The sequence below is a fragment of the Larimichthys crocea genome, chromosome XVIII, assembly GCF_000972845.2.
Source record: "Larimichthys crocea isolate SSNF chromosome XVIII, L_crocea_2.0, whole genome shotgun sequence".
Taxonomy (NCBI): domain Eukaryota; kingdom Metazoa; phylum Chordata; class Actinopteri; family Sciaenidae; genus Larimichthys; species Larimichthys crocea.
This window is the reverse complement of record NC_040028.1, coordinates 20,737,067-20,756,263: the sequence shown is the minus strand read 5'-3', so window position 1 is coordinate 20,756,263 and position 19,197 is coordinate 20,737,067. Positions and strand designations below refer to the sequence as shown.

At 46.8% G+C, this 19,197-nt stretch overlaps 1 protein-coding gene across 3 annotated transcripts; it reads right to left on the bottom strand.

Moving 5' to 3' along the window:
* Positions 1-2,799: 2,799 nt before the first annotated feature.
* On the bottom strand, positions 2,800-17,877 carry aff3 (AF4/FMR2 family, member 3). Of its 3 annotated transcripts, none has more exons than XM_019264016.2 (19): positions 17,668-17,877; positions 16,304-16,348; positions 12,623-12,697; positions 12,198-12,231; positions 12,050-12,107; positions 11,389-11,440; positions 10,644-10,678; positions 10,317-10,527; positions 5,839-7,815; positions 5,610-5,737; positions 5,380-5,536; positions 5,190-5,293; positions 5,039-5,102; positions 4,322-4,458; positions 4,162-4,233; positions 3,952-4,045; positions 3,810-3,859; positions 3,506-3,714; positions 2,800-3,425 (listed from the first exon to the last, which is right to left on the bottom strand). In XM_019264016.2, exons 1-19 carry the CDS (start codon positions 17,737-17,739, stop codon positions 3,304-3,306), a joined length of 3,696 nt encoding a protein of 1,231 aa, XP_019119561.1. In that variant the 5' UTR covers positions 17,740-17,877; the 3' UTR covers positions 2,800-3,303. The 3 variants fall into 3 exon arrangements, with proteins under 3 accessions (XP_019119561.1, XP_019119562.1, XP_027146633.1); XM_019264017.2 differs by lacking the exon at positions 17,668-17,877 and adding an exon at positions 16,597-16,771; XM_027290832.1 differs by lacking the exon at positions 16,304-16,348.
* Positions 17,878-19,197: the final 1,320 nt, after the last annotated feature.

The following is a 19,197-nucleotide window of genomic DNA, read 5'->3' as shown; positions in this document are numbered from 1 at the left end:
AGTGCCAAAATAAAAACAAAAAACATGCAGTTCTTAAAACGTCCACTTGAGGCTGGCTCCAGAAGTGACTCCATAAGTCCCCATGTTAAAATGGCCAACTTCATTCCTCTTTGTTAATGGGCTTTAAAGTAGGGCTGTCAAATTAATATGGAAGCGTGTATGGCATTCACTTGAAAAAAAAAAAATGTTTTTCAGAGTAATTATTTTTCTGTTTTTCGTGGTAATTTTTTCCCGCACTTTCTACCTTTATTGACCCAATAAAGAGTCACCATAGATCCACGGGAGTCACTTGCAGGTTGGATGCTCTCGCTGATAATAATTACCACGAAAAACAGAAAACAATTGCTCCGAAAAAACAGGGGGAAATGCCATCTTCCTTGTCCAAATGATACTTCCCTAGCCTGTCTCTTCTGTCCTTGTACTATTGATTTATAATTATCTCTCCCGGACAGCCTCAGTAAAACACAAATAAAGGAAGTGCACGAGACATGCAAAAGACAGGACACACACACACACACACACACACACACACACACACACACATGTTTTTCATTGATTTGTTCATCTACTAAATTCAGTTTGACTTGTTTGAATATGTTTGGATGCTTTTCACAGAAAAATTATAATAATTTAGATTCTAAATCACAGAAGCCTATAATTATGGATTTATATTATATATAATATTATCTATATATTATATCTCTATAATTGCTTGACAGTTCCTAGTCTGTATATTTTTTTGTCAGGTTCCTGTCATATTTTGTCTGGACCAAAAATTATATTGTTTTTTTCCAACGTATTTTATTTTGAAAAACCAAATCCGCTCCACTTCCGGTGCTCCTGTCGCTTCTCTCAGGTAACTTGACCCAGCTCGTCTTGTTTTTAGCCTGTTGTGTTGTAATGAGTGTGTGTCAGTTTAAAATCTCTCTCTCTCTCACACACACACACACACACACACACACACACCGGGCCAGCCGTCGGTGCGCGTGACGTTGCTTTGTAACCGTGCGGAGGGTTCACGCGCCCACACAGGCTGCTCTCCTGCGGCAGACAGTGTGTGAGTGTGTGTGTGTGTGTGTGTGTGTGTGTGTGTGTGTCCTCAAACGGCCCTGCGCTAACGGCCGTGACGCAGAGGCACGTGCGAGACAGAACGAGCCAGCAGCGGCAGCGTAACGTCCGGCTGAGGCACGCGGCGGTCTCATTGATCTCTCACATCCATCCGCCTCATTAAATAGTCCGTGTATCACAGACAGGAAGCCGCTGACCCCGATACATGCCGTGTCCCGAGGAGCCCCCTCATTGGCTGTTCTCTGTTGCTATGGCACCAGACATCAGATGCTGAACTTGTGTGTGTGTGTGTGTGTGTGTGTGTGTGTGTGTGTGTGTGATATAAGATGTCCTCCTTTCTGAGACGCTGAACTACTGAAGGCAACGTGGAAGAGCTAAAAACTGACTCCGTAAGTCCCCATGTCCAAATGTCCAACTTCACAGCAGAAATAAACATGTTTACAGCCTGGTACAAAAAACAGTTTTGGTCTCTGTAGCTAATTTCCCCGTTCATGACAACTGTACTGAGGGTGAATTTATATACAACTCACCTGTTCACATTATATTAAGGCTTAAAGTTATGCAGGATTAAGAGCGTGGACGCTTTGACTGACAGGTGGGTGTGGTTACAGGTGGCCCACCTACAGCAGCTCAGAAAGGACAAACTAAACACTGGCTCTATCTACAGCAGCTCAGAAAGGACAAACTAAACACTGGCTCTATACCAGGGGTCCCCACACTTTCTTCGGTGCGGGCCACATCAACTTGCTTTTCTTTTTTGAAATAGTTGCGGCCTAAAATCCCTGGTGTTGCATGAGGTTTTCGAAAAAATTGCGGTGAAAGTTGCTTTTTACATTTTTGTTGCGATTTTGTTGCGGGAGGAAGTGAAAGTTGCGATAAATTGTGATTCGACAGTCGCGGAGAGGGCGCAGCAAGAACCAAGTCCACGGCCCCGGGAAGCGGCGAGGTCCGGGCAGGAGGGCGCTGTAAAGCTCGTGGCCGGAGCCGTGAGCCACCTTCACCCCCCGAGCCTTTCCAAGCCGACCCAGAGCCGGTCGCGACGCACCGCCGCGGAGGAAATGCACCCGTGGAGGTCAGCCAGCGCTGGGGAGAGGTCCCACGAGGGGATCCTCCTGCACTGCACGACCGTCCCTGACCCGCCGAGTTGAATCACCCGGGCAGACTGCGCGGAAGATGATCACAAGCAAAATCACGTCGGAATATACCGTTGTGTGAGGGGATGAAAATTAGCTAGTACTGTAAACAGTTCGTAAATAAGGTAGATTTTAATTAGAATGCCAAGCTTAATCATTAAGTGTGGATGTTTAGAGGGATTGTTTGGGATCGTTAAGTGGGCCACTCCAATTGTTTAGGCGGGCCGGATGTGGCCCGTGGGCCGTAGTTTGGAGACCCCTGATCTAGATATTTTCAGTACATTAGTTTCTACTCCAAGGAGTGGATGAGGCAGCGAGGCAGCGATGAGCAACTACACCACTAGATGTCACCAAATCCCACACACCGGACCTGCATTGTAATTTAGAGAGCAGGTTTGCTGCAGGCAACCACAGGAAGAATACAATGCAAACGTTCATCACGTTGGCAGTGACGCTGTTACCTGTGTCGCTCGTATACTCCAATAATGTATATCCATCTACCCAAACCCAAGAGAGTGAATTCACCAAGAGGGAGTCAGAGCGATCTCTTCAACTTCATCATTCATCCAATTACAGAAAGAAAAGAAAACACTTCGCATCAAAGGGAACCTGATCTCTTGTATTTTTGTTTTTTTTTCTAAAAACAGATCATCAAATATTGCACAGTAAAAACACAAACAAGTGAATATATTAAAAAATAAGAGTCATTAAAACCTTCATTAGAAAAAGACGCGGGCAGACTTTGGAGAGAGTGGTTTTTAAGAGTCCTCTCCTGTTTCTGGCCTCGGAGAAAAACGATTAATTCCAAAGTATGAAAAACACTTCACACATGAAATTGCACATACAACTTGAGTACAAAGTGTCTGTCACCGTAGAACATTTGGCAAATGATTAGAGAAGTCCATAGCACACGAAACTCTTCTAATCCAACAACAACGAGGAAGAAGAAGAAGGTGCATCCGTGAGAAGTTGAAACATTGTTCCTTCAGAAGACTTTGCACACAGTAATAAGACTCGGACATCCTATGAGGATGAGCAGACTCCATCAGTGCTGTCCTGTCAGCTGCATAGAGATCCAGAGTTTTAGTAAATCCTCCCCTCGTTAGTTAAGTTTGGCACTGATGCGTATCCACTGAAGGGCCTGTCTGGTGTATTGGACTGCGTGAGCGATGCTACTGTGAAGAGTCAAAGGTCCAGACAAAGTATTCAAGTAGTTGAAGAACTCTGTAATGAAAAAGGAAGACACTTTTGTCAGGCATGGCTTGTTTGAACAAACACGAGCACAGAGGAGCTCCTCTGCATACCTTTGTTCTCCTTTGCGAGGTTGTCTGCCACCTCCCAGTACTCGTAGCTGTACAGGACACTGTTGGTAATGTTCAGGTGATTTGCAGCCATCTGGTGGATGCGTTGGGGAATGCTTATGAGAGAGGGTAAGTTGTTGCTGCCCCCGTGTGAACCCTGTCTGGGGTGTTTGGCATTGGGTGAGAGTGAAGAAGGAAGTCCTCCTGCTCCCCTGAGGTGTTAAAAACACAATGATGGCGGTCAATGAAGGTTCAGCAAATGAGTTTAACACACAACTCTGTAAATATGTAGCTATTATCCACCTACTTCCCAGAGTCGCTCCAGCAGGGTGGTGTAGAAGGCACTTTGGGAGAACTCTGCAATGACACCAGACCAAAATGTTTACATCCTCCCAAAAACAATCAAATTTCCTGTAAATGACACATCAGACTTGTTTTCGTAGACGCACCTTGAAGTAGTCCAGCAGAACTTTGGAGTATTTCAGTGCGTGGTCCTTCTTTAAACGAAACATTTGCCAGTAAAGGAGGGCAAGGCATCGGAAACTGTGGGCACACGAGCGCAAGAGTCAGAGAGACTGACCACAAATCATCCCCGACATGCAGGTCCTTCAGCGTGATGGTGATAGATGTGGAACAAACAGAGGAGATGACATACGCACCACAGAACCGCCAGCTGTTTGTCTTCCTGTCTCGCCCCGGGGCCGGAGTGGCTCTTCAGCCTCATTGCATACCTTTAAGACACAGGACTGTTAACAATGGAGCTGCAGTCCGTGTGTGTGTTTGTTCTGTGAGGGTCCAAACTGCATTGCAAAAAATTACCTAATGAGCTCCACCGTCTCTGAGTACATGGTGTAAGGAGACTTTGCCTCTAGTGGCCCTTCCTCCATCGCTTTCCCACATTCCATGAAGGAGAGAGCAGCGTCCATGTAATTCACAGCCTTCCCGAGCTTGTCCACCTGGAAAAAATGACCAATCCAACACAGACATGAGAGTGAATATCAAAGGAATACTGCAGAAGATCGTGTTTAGCCCATCTTAGCACAAACATGCTAACCCAGCTCCACCAAATGTGCTTTCTAAGCACTGTCCATTACCCAGTGTGACACAGGCTGGGGCAGCAAACTTAACACAGTTAACTATCTGGCATGTTTTTGTAATTCTAAACCAAAGCCAGGTTATTCTTGGATGTACCAGTGTAACAAAACATGACATGTACAGTATATAAGGCACATTTTGGAGCATGTTGCATGTATGCATTTTCCTTTTTGCTAAACTAGGCTAAACACGTCCAGTACCATCTTCTGGGATGAGGAATATGTTCTTCTTCAGCCTGGCCACGTATAAAATATCAAAATATCAAAAAGTATAATGTACGTTTCTCCGTGAAGCACGTTGGAAGAAAACGTCCTCTGTAAATAAAGTTTTGTTTGCTTGCTGAACTGAACAAACAGAAATGAAACTCTTCTCCACTTTCTGCTGAGTGACAAAACAAATGGCTGCAACATCCCACCGCTCAGTCAAAGACGGAGGGCTCACCATCGCATCAGCGCGGTGCTTCATCCTTTTTGCTTCATGTAAGTAGTACTCGGCATGGTGAGGACTAGAAAGACGGATACAGAAGAGTGTTAGAGAAACAGCGTTTCATGTCGGCAGTCTGGTTGCACTGTGTGGACGTATGACTGCTCACGTTTCGTGGTTTGGCACAGTCCCCCGGTGCCCTGCAGGACCCCAGGACTCGGATGGTGGGTGGGGCTGTTTGGACACTTTTACGCATTCCACCTCCATCTTGGGCTGAAGAGGTCAAAAAAGAGGTGAAATGAACCAAAATGCTGCAAGAAATTAAGATGACTTAAACACGTACTTTTTTAATGTGCTACCTTTATAGCAGAATCGCTTTTCTTGTCTCTGTTCTTGTGGACATGGGGCTGCTCTACAGTCTTGGTTTTGGAGGGAGGCTTGGCGGACTCGGAGCTGACGGACAGTGGAGAGAGGGGTGACAACGGCCTCTTGCTGTCCAAGTACTCCTCCAAGTACCTGCAAGTACACACACCTGTTATGTACATCACTGTGCGGTGAATACAGTTTGGCGTGTTTGGTGTTTTCTTACCCGTTGTGCGTAGTCTCAGTCACAAAGCTGTGCTCAGCCGTGTGAGCTGAAGACTCTGTGCGGCCTGAGAGGTCATTCGTGTGAGGAACACTCCTCTTGCTCTCTTTGTGTGACACACCATTCTCCAACTGGTCAAACACAAATACACATTTTCAGCTCGTATCGATGCTTTCGGACTCATATTAATGTACCAAAACATGTATCGAGTTCAAAAGAACACGCCGTCTACCTTGCGTTTCCTTTTGCCGTCTTTCGTCGCAGTCTCTGGGACGTACAGGTGTTTCATAGCCTCTCTTTGCTTGTCCTTGGTGGATGAAGAAGAGGAGGAACAGGGGGCCTTTTTAACAACAGGGCCAGTAGTGCTGTCCGGGACCCTTTTGAGGAGACAGAGGTCTATCTGCACCACCAGGTTTCTAAGCCCCCGCTGGGCAGGTGCCGTAGCTTTTTCAGCTCGCCCGAACGGGACCAAGGTGTAGAGTTTTTGCTTCCCCTCGCTCGGATTGCCCGAAGTGGATCCTCTGGGGTGCACCACCTTCGACCCGCTGGCGTCAGACGTGCCTCTCTTCGGATCGGGTCTCTTGTGGGAGGTAGAGTCTGCTGGAACTTTGGTGATCGGAGCCCGACACTCAGGTTCTGAATCTGAATCCGAAGAGGAGGAGGCAGAGGACGAGGAGGACGGTATGCGAGGAGTAGAGGAGCGTGGTGAAGGAGGTGAAGGGTCTTGCTTCTCTTCCTCACTCCTGCCTAACTTTTTTGTCCTCCCCTGCTGGTGTGACTCGTCCTGAAGGCGTTGTCTCGGTTTTGGTCTGGTTTGCCATTCGCGTCTATGTTGCTGCTCCCTCCTCCGACTATTTTCCCCTCTTGATGTCTCCTCTCTCTTCCTCTGCCTCTCGATCACTTCTTCCTCCTTCTCCTCCTCCTCCTCTTCCTCCTCCTCTTCTTCTGCTGAACTCTGGATCCAGGGACGTCTCAGTAGCTGCTCCTCCGCCAGCCTCCTGTCTTGCTTTCTCTCCTGCTTCCCTTGTTGTTTGTCCTTCTGTCTCTCCTGTTTTCTCTCTTGTTTTCTCCCGTCTGTTTGGGTCAGATGTTCTCCTCTGTGTTCCACCTCTTGCTCCTTGTACTGGGGTTTTTTCGGTGTTGCTTTTGTATGGTTATCATGCACAGGAGTTGGGGCTGCAGCCTCGCAAGACTTGGCCCTTGGAGGTTTTAGGCTAGGGTTTGATCTAGAGTTCAACCCTGTATTAGAATTAGCAGCACTTTTAGAGGGAGATTGGGAATGGGAACTATGGCCAGGGTTAGGTTCACGGCTTGTGGGAGCTAAGTGCTTTGCCCTTGTGGGACTGTGTTGTGAGCTAGACTGAAACGAAGGCCTGAGCTTGTGGTTGGAGTTTTGGTTAGATCTGCTACTCTGGATTTGCTCAAACTGTGGCACGTGTTTGGCTTTGGGAGCCTCGGAGAGCTGTTTAGAACCTGAATGGAAGTTAGGCTTGGGTCTAGACTTGTGGCTGTTGCTCTGATTTGAGTTTAACGCAGCAGGAGCCTTGGGTTTGCTTTGGCTTTGGTCTTGTTTCTGTGTGAGTTGAGCCTTGGGCCGGTGTTGATGAGGCGTCTGAAGGTGAGTACTGTTCGCAGGCTTGCACTTGGTATCGGTGTTAGGCGGCGGGGCAATCCATGACCTATTTTTTGTCCTGTGGGCATTGGTTGTTAGGCTAGGTTGTGTTTGGTTCTGACTCTGAACCTCAGGGTAGTGACAAACCCTGGAAGGAGCAGGTAAGCTGGGACTGGGGCTTCTTGGAGGGCCCCTAGGTATAGGACTAGGGCTACGGCTGGCTCCCGGGCTCCCACGTGGACTGGGACAAACACTTGGAACCGGACTTAGGATCAGGCTGTGCCTCGGGCTAGGGCTGGGACTTGGGCAGGTGCTGGGGAATGGGCTGGGACTGGGACAGTAGCTATAACCGGGGCTGGGTAAAGGGCTGTTGTTGTTGCTGTAATGGAACTGTGGGCTAGGAATGGGGCTTTGGCTGGGGCTGTATTCCTGATTGCTGTCCCAGGACCTTGCTGGAGATGGGGCTCGTTGGGTGTGGGGAGAAGGAAGGCGTCCTGGAATGCTCTGGGAGGATTCCTGTTCACTCCTGGAAGATTTTTTCTGGGATTTCTTCAGCCATTTATCCAACTGCCAATGGGCAGCAGAGGGGCGGTCAGTCTAAAGAAGAAGAGGGAAACAAATGTCAGCCACAAAATAGATGCTTTTACAATGAATAATGGAGCTAGTGCCAAAAACTGCAGTTCCTCTTGTCGTCCACCTGAGGCTGGCTCCAGAAGTGAGTCAGTCTCCATAAGTCCCCATGTTCAAATGTCCAACTTCACAGCAGAAATAAACATGTTTACAGCCTGGTACAAAAAACAGTTTTGGTCTCTGTAGCTAATTTCCCCGTTCATGACAACTGTACTGAGGGTGAATTTATATACAACTCACCTGTTCAAATGATATTAAGGCTTAAAGTTATGCAGGATTAGGAGCGTGGGCGCTTTGATTGACAGCTGGGTTTGTTTGAGCAACCAGGCGTCATTCAGCCACCAACAATTCAGGTCTTTGCTGATTTCTAAATGTACCAGGAGGTGGAACAAGTAGAAGAACATGGTTGCAGCCAATGCCGCATATTTTGAGTTTCAGGAACCTGTGAATGACGTCACTAATGCTAAATACATTATATATATACAGTATATAATATATATACTACACAGACAACCTGTCAACCTGTCTAAAGAACGTTGCATCTCTGTTGGTCAAACATGAACTTTTAGATTCATCTGGTGACTGATTTGAAGCAGTCTAAAATAGTCTCAATATTTATCTGAGATTGTCGGAGTGAAGATGCCTCACCAGGCAGATTTATGTATTATGTAAGGTCAGCTTTAGTTGACTTTGGACTCCTGCAGGCGAGGAGGATGGTCGCTCTATCATGAAAATGGATGTACGTTGGAAATATGTTGGAGAGACCGACTTCTATAACCAGAGGAAAGACTGCAGAGTATGATGAATATATGTAAACCTTTGGCAGACGTCAAAGTGAACAATCATCTGCCGTGTGTCGTTTAGTGTTCTTGGCAACCGTGACTACTTATTTTATGGATTCATTTGGCAATAATTATTATTGTTGTGGTTGTTGTCTATTTGTGCATGTGAAATATAAGTTAAATGAAAATATTATTAAAAAATTAAAGAGTGACTTGATATAAAGGATATTTTTGCAGGAAACATGCATCAAAATTGAAGAGGCGATCATTCGACAGGTGAAACATCTTAATCAGGAGTATAAACTTAGTTAACTAGAAGTTAGTAGTAGCAGAAAATATAAATACTCGTCTCAAAACAGTACTTACGTGCAGACTGTGAGTAAAGCCACTTCACTACATTCCACCAACATCTCCGTATACTCGAGTTAAAAGATGATGCAAGCATCTAAGAGTTACATTTAACCACAAGAGGAATGACATACTGTGTGTGTGTGTGTGTGTGTGTGTGTGTGTGCGCGCACATACCACAACACTGTCACACTGCAACAGAGCTACGTTCACTGCACATAACACACACCTCACACACTCGGCAACAGTTCAAACTCTAAATGAGAAGACTTTTGGAAAAATCCAGCTGACATTGTAGCGTCCGCTCGGCAGCATACTCACTGCACGGCCTCACAGTCCACATCTGTGCTCACAGAAGCTCAACCCCCGTCCAATTATGCCAAATGACTCACTTAATGTTTGCTTAACAACTGGCTTGGTAACCGTGAGAATGAGAACACAAGAGAAAGCTGAGTCGAGTTTTTACTCGAGTATTTAAAAAAAGAGGATACTCACAGCTGGACAGCAAACTTCTCTCTCTCTCTCTCTCTCCCTCTCTCTCTCTCTCTCTCTCTCCGCTGACCAAAGGCTAAATTAAACCTCTGCTCCTCAAGTCAAACAGTGACCCCCCTCCCCACATTGCTCGCCCTCTTTCCAGGGAAGACACTGCATCTCTTGTACCGTCTCCCCTCCTTCTTTTTCTGTCCGTCCCTCCCTCCCTCTCTCTCTCTCACACTCGCTACCTGGAACTCTGGATTTTCTGCTTCCATAACTCCAACCCCCATCCCCTTCCACGGGAGGACATTTAAACAGTCCACGTAAATGAAAAACACATGGCGTCCTCCTCACCCACCTCCTCACACCCCAAACACACTCCCCTCCCTCTCTATAGGGGCCCAAATGTAGTGCATGTTTAGTAATGCAGTCCACTCTGTCATACAGGGCCTTCCATTCATAAAAGAGGAGCGGGCTTCCCCCCTTTCATTCCCCACATAGCACACATCTCAAACCAACTCCCACACCTCCAAAAAAAACCCAATCATCCCGTACACGCTCTGCACGAATTCAATAATTATCACAAGACGGAGAAGGTAGCTTCTGTTTGTGGATGTCAGTGCTGAGACGTGAGGTCTGATGACTTCCATGTCCTGGGGGCTTTCCTCTTTAAGACTGGGCATGTTGACATGACACCCAGGCACTAATTCCCAAAGCTACCTCTGCAACCTTCCCCCACCCAGCATTCCTCACTCCTCCGTCCCTCCCCACACCTGCCGTCAACTGCCTCAAGGCCACCACTCCCTTTAGAGAATTCACCCAAAAGAGGAAGCCGCAGACGGGGAAGACAGACACTGTTGATACCTCCTTGCTGTTGCACGGCGGCCGTGTTGTGTTGGCGGGCGACGGTGGATCCGGGTTAACTTCTGGACTCCGGCTGGGGCTCCTGGAGTGAAGGTTGCTGCTGCTGCTGCTGCTGCTGCGGGCGGACTCGGCGGAGCAGTCAGAGGCCGAAGAGTCGGAGCTGGAATGTCTCACCCGTCTGCCATGTGTGTGCGCTCGCTGTGCTGACAGGCTGTCAGTCAACACACAAACAAACATTAGAGAGGGGTCAGTGTGGGTGCACGGCCCGAGTGGAGCAGACAACCATCACATCCACATTATGCACACGTGATATTTGTAATCCATTACCTGTGTCCATCCCAGGAAGACGACTCATGAGTTACCTTCGGGAAGAAACAGGAACAGAAACAAGTCAGGTGCAGCGATGTGTACTGGGTGTGTACAAGACATTAAACTATACCAGAAAAACAGGCATTCATTAGGAGGAGCTGGTACGCACTCTCTCTCTTTCTGTCACCTCTCTCGCTGCCTTCCTTCCTCCTTGAGTGCACACACAACAGTATGAAGACACGTCCACGTGGTCGTACAAGATGTGGCTGTTTTTATTAACATTAAACTAAGACTTTCATATATTTATGTGGAAAATATCTGCTACAAGCCTACAGTTGATCCTGATCTCAGTCAGCTGGGAGAGGCTCGACAGAAAACGGATGGATCTGTGTTATTGTTTAGTCCGACAGTCGTATGGATGATGCACAAGTTGGCCTGTGGCCTCGTCGGGGTCACGGTGGGGTCAATCCCAGCCGACTTGCATCCTGGTAGACAAGTCGGCAGCTCGTCACAGGGCACATAGAGACAATCCACCATTCACACTCACATTGACGCCTACGGACAATTTAGAGTCACCAGTTAACTTATTAAGTGCTTGGGAGGAAGTACCCGGAGAGAACATGCAAACACAGGAGCCGAGGTTCGAACCCGGAACCTTCTTGTTGTGAGGCCAATAACACTGATGTGTCTCGTTAGTAAGCATTAATAATAAAGAACATTTTTATCTTTAAAGCACTTTGCAGTGATCTGATTGTTCACCCACCCGCTGAGTGTCCTCATCGTCACTGCTCAGCTTCAGGTCATCAGCGAGCATCCTGTAGGCAAAGAGACACGGTCACGAGAAATCACGAGAGGCACCGACATGATATTTACAATAAAACTCTGATGTGGATCGGTCACACGATGATGATAGGGGATACAGCATATCGGAGAGGTGTCTGCTCCTGTAGGCTTTTGTTGATACACCTGATCCACAGTGAAGATGTTGTACGACGAGGTTTATTTGTATAAAACTTGAGACGAATGTTGCATCCAGTAGGTTAAAATGAGCAGTAACATAACTGATAAAGACTCATAATGTGTGTTACATAACGAAGGCCGCGTGCTAACGTGGAACATGTGCTTCACACTAAAAAAAGAGGATGTAACAAACATCAGTCTCCACTGACAGCCTTCAAGAATGTGAACTGACCTTTGACCTGCCCCGTGTCACGCAGCCTGAAACACTCTCTACGTGTCGACCTATCATTAACGCGTTCCCCTGCGGCTGCACAGACGAGGATGTTCCCTGATTTGTATCAGATTTTACAGAAACCATAAATCCCGCCTGTGATGTGTTACGTCGTCCGTGTGCGTGCCACAGCGAGCAGCATCTCGGGCTCGATGACCTTTGTGTGGATCGTGTTTCCTCGTGTCCGACTTACGATTTGTGAGGTGCCACGTGAGGGCGTCGGGTCATTCGCAGCTGAACATCCCCCCGACCTTACAGACAGAGACACACAGGCAGGAGAGCATGTATAAATACTGAACAGACCAAATGATGTGCAGACGTGTTAGTCAGTGAATACATACTTTGCCTTTGGTGTGTACTTGGTAGTTTTGCCTCCTTGGGAAAGAGAAAGAACAACAGACAGTGAGTACTGCACATGTTTACAGTAAACTGTAGATATCATCCTTTTTATGCACGCATGCATTCTTCAGTTTAGGATCGCAGTGTTTTATGTTAGTAAGCAGCTGGAGCGGGATGCAGAGGTCTGGTTAGCTCACATCGTTCTAAGTGAGAAGAGAGCTCGTGCAGCAGTTCTCCTTTAATTATCAAAACCAGTCTTCAAGATCAATTTGTAACGGCCTCCGTCGTGTTTCGGTCTCTGGATTTTACTTCAACGCCACAGCTGCAGAGATGTCTCTTAATTGTCTGATTTATTTGTTAGCTGTCCGTGAGGAGACATCATCCAAATCTACTGTTCATCTGCAGACACAAACACAAACACACTTACCTTAGAGTTGTAGAGGATCCGTTGGGCCTGGTCACCCCCTAAGGCTTGCTGGGACGGCCAGGACTGAGTCATGTCCTGCGGAGGGAGGGAGAGGGTCAAAGGTGAACTCTGAGATGCCACTGTGATTGATGGTTGATTCACATGCAGACACTCCTGCTATCTTAAATCTTTATTTTTTCGTTCATTTAGGAGACTCTCATCTCTCTTTTCACACGTACAGTGCACACTCAGCTGACTCTTGTTATCAGGACTGTTCCTCCCCACCAGGGGGAGTGTGAGTGTGCCGTACAGGCTGGCATCTATTTATTGAGTGTGTACTCAGTGTGCAGTGAAATATCCCCTTTATTCCTGAACCATTCTGTTGTTTATCAGTGCAACAGTGACACTGTACCAACATTTTTGGGAATAACCTGGAAGCATCGACCCATCCACCCTGAGCTCCTGCAGGAAACACTGACTCAGTATATCTGTTGTGATGGTTTGTATATGACGAGTCAGCTGAACTATCAGAAAATGATTCGATGATGACTTCTGATTTTTCATGAGTGTTTTTATTAAACGTTATTAATATATTGAGGAAAAATATGCAATTTAAAGACCTAATGCTCATTTACAGATCTATGCTTTAGTATTCGCATGTTTGTTTTGTGTTTCCTGTTTTATTTTGTAGTTCTCCCCTGTGTGCGTCTACTTCCTGCCTTGTTTTCCCGCCTGATTTTGAACATGCACCTGTCCCTGATTAGTTTCACTTGGTGCCCTGCCTGGTTATTTAGTTCCTGCGTCTCCTTTTTGTTTCTTTGTCTGTCCGTTACGTGTCTGAACTCTGTCTGTGGTTCTTGGTTCTGGATTTTGGTTGTTGAGTTTTGTTGTTGTTGCCTGAATCTCCAGCTGCTGGTTGGTTCGTTGGTTTGTGCTTCTTTGTCATGAGTACTAAAGATACTTTTTTACATACATACTTCTCTGAACCCGACCTCTGTGACAGTTTGCACTGAAACAAACTCCAAAAGTTGACCGGACCAAATTATTGACACCCTCAACTTAATATTTGGGAGCACATCCTTCAGTCACTTCCTGTAACCATCAGTGAGTTTTGGACCACTCTTCTTTTACCAGCTGATCCACATCTTTCAGATTTGATGGGTTCCTTCTTCTCTCCACAGGAGCTCTGTGCGATTCAGACCTGGACTTCTGGCCACTTCAGAACTCTCCAGCTCTTTGTCTTTGTCTTAAACCATTTTTGAAGCATTCTTTGGGTCGTTGTCCTGCTGTAAGACCCATGACCACTGACGGAGACAAAAATTTGTGACACTGCGTCTCAGAATTCTTTGGCAGTCTTCAGATTTCATGATGCTGAAACAACGAAACATCAGTGAACCTTCACCATGTTTGACCGTAGCACCGGTTCTGTGTATCTTGGATTTTCTTTTGGGTTGTTTCGATGCAAACAAAAGAAACAAACATGAAGACACCAAAGCATTTGTGACTGCCAGTTCATTGTGTGACAGATGTGCATGTTTTTGGCTCATGACTGTAACTGGTGATGAAGATTATTTTTGCCATTCTGCAGACTATAACATTAGCAACAAATCCCAAATGTTTGATGATGATCATAGATATTCAAAGATGGAGGTTAATGCAGGCAGAGGCGTGCGTGCTCCGAGCTAACCAAAGAGAACAGTAGTTACTGGTCTCACCTCAAGGAGTCTGTGTTGATTACACGTGATTACACACCTGGACTATTATAAAAATTTACCCCGTTTCTTATTTGTTCGCTCTGAGCAGCACTTGAGAGGAAAAGCAGCCACATGGAGCGAGCTCTGCATCCACGCTACACCGTCTTCCCTCCGGCTCTGATTATAATCTCTGCTGATTGGATTGCCTGCAGTTCCGCTCAGACAAACCGGGCCTCGTGGATGCTGACAAGAATGGCCTGATTTTCGTACCCATTCATTTACGACGCTCCGTGATCTGGTTTCTCAGCTGCGTCATAATGTGGAATCGTCGGCGTGTAACGTACAATGTGTGTGATGATCACAGGGGTTAAAGGAAACAGTGAGCGAGATCAGTCAGATCAGGACGTGTAGTAACAGACGATGTTGAGGTCTAAAGGAATAGTTCAACAGTTTGCTGATACTGAGATCACCAAATAGTAGCGATAGTAACATTCTGGGCCGGCTCATGTCTATACATGAGCGTGATGTCACCCACAGGTTTCCAAAGAGCCACTTTGAAGCTCAAAATCTTTGACTCTGACCGCCGCCATCTTCAGCAAAGACGTGGATCATCAGTGGACCTGAGGCGGACCTGAATGAAGCCTGGTTGCTCAAACAAGCCATCTGTACCCTAACCCACCTGTCAGTCAAAGCGTCCACGCTCTTAACCCTGCATAACTTTAAGCCTTAATATAATGTGAACAGGTGAGTTGTATATAAATTCACCCTCAGTACAGTTGTCATGAACGGGGAAATTAGCTACAGAGACCAAAACTGTTTTTTGTACCAGGCTGTAAACATGTTTATTTCTGCTGTGAAGTTGGACATTTGAACATGGGGACTTATGGAGACTGACTCACTTCTGGAGCCAGCCTCAGGTGGACGTTAGAGGAACTGCAGGTTGTGGCTTCACTTCACAGACAGTTTTGGTCTCTGCTCTCTGTCACTGACAGGTCGTTACAGACCGCTTGACGTCATGTCCGACGACGGTCCACGACTTTGCTGTTTTTTAAATTAGCCGGGAGCTGGAAAAGGCAACCTTCAGAAACATGTCGTCACAGATAAGACGTCCATGTTTTATACCGTCTATGGTCTGTACTGTCTTTAACAGGTTGGTGGTCAGACCTCGAGAGACAGATTTAGTTACCGTCAGACAAATCTAGGCTAGCTGTTCCCCTCTGTTTCAAGCTGTCACGCTAAGCTGAAGTTAAATCGTGTCTTTGACTGTGACGGGAGTCTGCTACAGGGAATGTTTCCAGTGTCATTCATTAAAATCCAGAGACGCTCACGAGATGACGACTCCGAAGCTTCTCTCTTCCTCCTCTCCTCTTCCCAACCTCTACAGTAACCCCCGGAGGGGAGAGTGTTTCCTCTCTCTGCTCATCCTTTCACTTCATTATCTCTCCTCCTTCAGTCACCAAGGACACAGCACCAGCAGCCCTCACCCCTTTCCTCCTCCTCCTCCTCCTCCCCCAACAACAACAAGGCCTCCCAGGTAAAGCATTATGTGTTGCTATCTTCCTCCCACCCTTCCCCTCCACCCAAATGTTCTGTATCTCTTCTCCTCCAGTCCTGCTATCTTGTCCCACACTAGTGACCGGACGGACGGAGCCTGTGCACCGTGAATCCTCCAATGTGACACAAATAATATGTAGAAACAGAGAGCTCAGAGGGAGATCTGTGAGATTAGAAATTAACATGCAGTTATTTTAATGATCAATTACCAAGTAAAGCTGCAAACATTCTCAGCTTCCTGCTAAGTTAAGACTTGAATCAGACACCAGCAGATCGCTCAATAATGAAACTAGTCCTGCCGCCCTGTGTGTCTCATGTGCTGCTGGTATTTCCGGCCCCCAGTTCTGAATGGTTCACAACACAGAACAATAATCCAAATGCATGCGACACATTTAGTGAGAGATAAATGTGAATGATCGCACGTCATCGAGGTCAGAAAAATCTAAAGTCTTACCTCCAGAATATCTTTGGCACAGCTGTTGTGTTGGCTTCGTGTTACCTGTGCAGGGAAAGTCACAGGAAGTTAAGACTGACAGATAATCCCACACAAGTCCAGCTCTGCCTGTGCACACAGACCAGGTTTAAACTCCAGCAAAGCGTGTGTCTCATCTACACATTTACACCGTGGACACACTTCTGCACGTTGAGCAGCAGAGCCATGCTCGTCCCCATTCATACTTTTCACACACATACGTACACGCTGAGAAGAAATACTCCTGCACTCTGCTTCCCGCCTTTTTCACTTACTGTAAAACCTCACGGTCACACGCACCGTGGCAGTCGTGACAGTTGTGAGGAGGTCGAAGCTCGCTGATGACTCATATCTTAGAAAATCACAGCTGCAGATGATCAGACGGATGCTGATACGGTTGCAAAGCAACTTTCTGTTTCTATCTGCGTCCTCTCTCTCTCATTCTCGTTCTCTCTCTCCCTCCCCCCGATGTTTCCTCCTCTGTTTCACATCTCAAGCTCACAATTCAAATTCACGGCACAGAAAGACAGAAAGCTACTGTACGTTGTTGCTCGAGCATGGAAGATGAAGGACAAACACTTTTTACATTACTCACACTTCCCCATCTGCCTGTGCAACTTTCTGCTCACGTGGGAGTGTGTGTGTGTGTGTGTGTGTTTCGTTCTGACTGTGAGTGTGTGTGAAAACAGATGACAAACTATTGTCTCTCATGTATAATAGTAATCACACTCACACGTGTCTGTATTCCAGTTTTGGGTGATCTGCCTCTGACTTCTGTGCCGTCTCTGCAAGCGTGCACGGCAGAAAATGTGAAACTGTCTCTTCTTGCTTCACTGAGGTCACTGTTTGAGTGGTTGCACTCTCAGCCCACAGATAGGAAACAGTGTGTGTGTGTGTGTGTGTGTGTGTGTGTGAAAACTGTCTGACAAGGCGGTTATGAGGCCGCTGGCACTTGATGAAAAACATAAACACAGACAGTTTAAAGTCAGGCCTCCTCACTCACAGCTTCGTTAGCGTGGATATAATCATGCACAATGTGTTTCACACGTTCATCTCCAGCCCTGGTGCAATACCCTGATGAGTGAAGTCCCCCAGGGCCAAACAAACCACAACCCCATCATAACACCTGCAAGGAGCAGCATGGAAGCCAACAACAGCACTGAACACCTGTTACATTCTTAAAGTATCAGCAGTTACTGTAGTTATGCTGCTTTTTTTAAAAAAAGTCTTCATGATGAGAGGAGCTCAGACTCTGCAGGAATGATCCGATATCAGAGGAATTCTTTATGCACATCATCACCTGCTTCATAATAACTCTTTAAATGAACATGCATGCAGCCTCTCACCTGAGAATACGCGCATCGGAGTAGAAAACACACAACGGAAAGTTTCCCTTTGCCACTGAGGACAGTAGGCATGGTTCCTGGATTGGTCAGCGCGCTCCTCCGGTGTCCATGCCAAGTGAGGACTGACTGACGGACGGACTCGTCGGTGAGAGCGGCGGATGCGGTGATCTCTCCTCCTCCACCTCCTCCGTGTGTGTGTGTGTGTGTGTGTGTGTGTGTGTCATTGGAGGGGAGACGATGTAGGCGGGCCGGTTTAACGTCAGAGATGACACACGCACAGCTCACGCAGGGAGATCACGACTCAAGACTGAAGAAGTGATGAGCATGACACAGCTGTTCACATCTGTACTGAGGGCTGATTCAAGGATTCAAGGATATATATATATGTGTGTGTATGTGTGTGTGTGTATATATATATATATATATATATATACACACACACACATACACACACATATATATATATCCTTGAATCCTTGAATCAGCCCTCAGTACAGATGTGAACAGCTGTGTCATGCTCATCACTTCTTCAGTCTTGAGTCGTGATCTCCCTGCGTGAGCTGTGCGTGTGTCATCTCTGACGTTAAACCGGCCCGCCTACATCGTCTCCCCTCCAATGACACACACACACACACACACACACACGGAGGAGGTGGAGGAGGAGAGATCACCGCATCCGCCGCTCTCACCGACGAGTCCGTCCGTCAGTCAGTCCTCACTTGGCATGGACACCGGAGGAGCGCGCTGACCAATCCAGGAACCATGCCTACTGTCCTCGGTGGCAAAGGGAAACTTTCCGTTGTGTGTTTTCTACTCCGATGCGCGTATTCTCAGGTGAGAGGCTGCATGCATGTTCATTTAAAGAGTTATTATGAAGCAGGTGATGATGTGCATAAAGAATTCCTCTGATATCGGATCATTCCTGCAGAGTCTGAGCTCCTCTCATCATGAAGACTTTTTTTAAAAAAAGCAGCATAACTACAGTAACTGCTGATACTTTAAGAATGTAACAGGTGTTCAGTGCTGTTGTTGGCTTCCATGCTGCTCCTTGCAGGTGTTATGATGGGGTTGTGGTTTGTTTGGCCCTGGGGGACTTCACTCATCAGGGTATTGCACCAGGGCTGGAGATGAACGTGTGAAACACATTGTGCATGATTATATCCACGCTAACGAAGCTGTGAGTGAGGAGGCCTGACTTTAAACTGTCTGTGTTTATGTTTTTCATCAAGTGCCAGCGGCCTCATAACCGCCTTGTCAGACAGTTTTCACACACACACACACACACACACACACACACACACACACTGTTTCCTATCTGTGGGCTGAGAGTGCAACCACTCAAACAGTGACCTCAGTGAAGCAAGAAGAGACAGTTTCACATTTTCTGCCGTGCACGCTTGCAGAGACGGCACAGAAGTCAGAGGCAGATCACCCAAAACTGGAATACAGACACGTGTGAGTGTGATTACTATTATACATGAGAGACAATAGTTTGTCATCTGTTTTCACACACACTCACAGTCAGAACGA

What these genes read in the sequence shown, in the direction of transcription:
- aff3 (XM_019264016.2), bottom strand. Translation starts at nt 17,739, where the DNA reads ATGCCTACTGTCCTCAGTGGCAAAGGGAAACTTTCCGTTGTGTGTTTT. An exon ending in GTGCCAAAGATATTCTGGAG is followed by an intron (nt 12,698 to 16,303) that starts GTAAGACTTTAG and finishes CTCCCTCCGCAG; the next exon opens with GACATGACTCAGTCCTGGCC. An exon ending in CACGTGGCACCTCACAAATC is followed by an intron (nt 11,441 to 12,049) that starts GTAAGTCGGACA and finishes CTTTGCCTACAG; the next exon opens with GATGCTCGCTGATGACCTGA.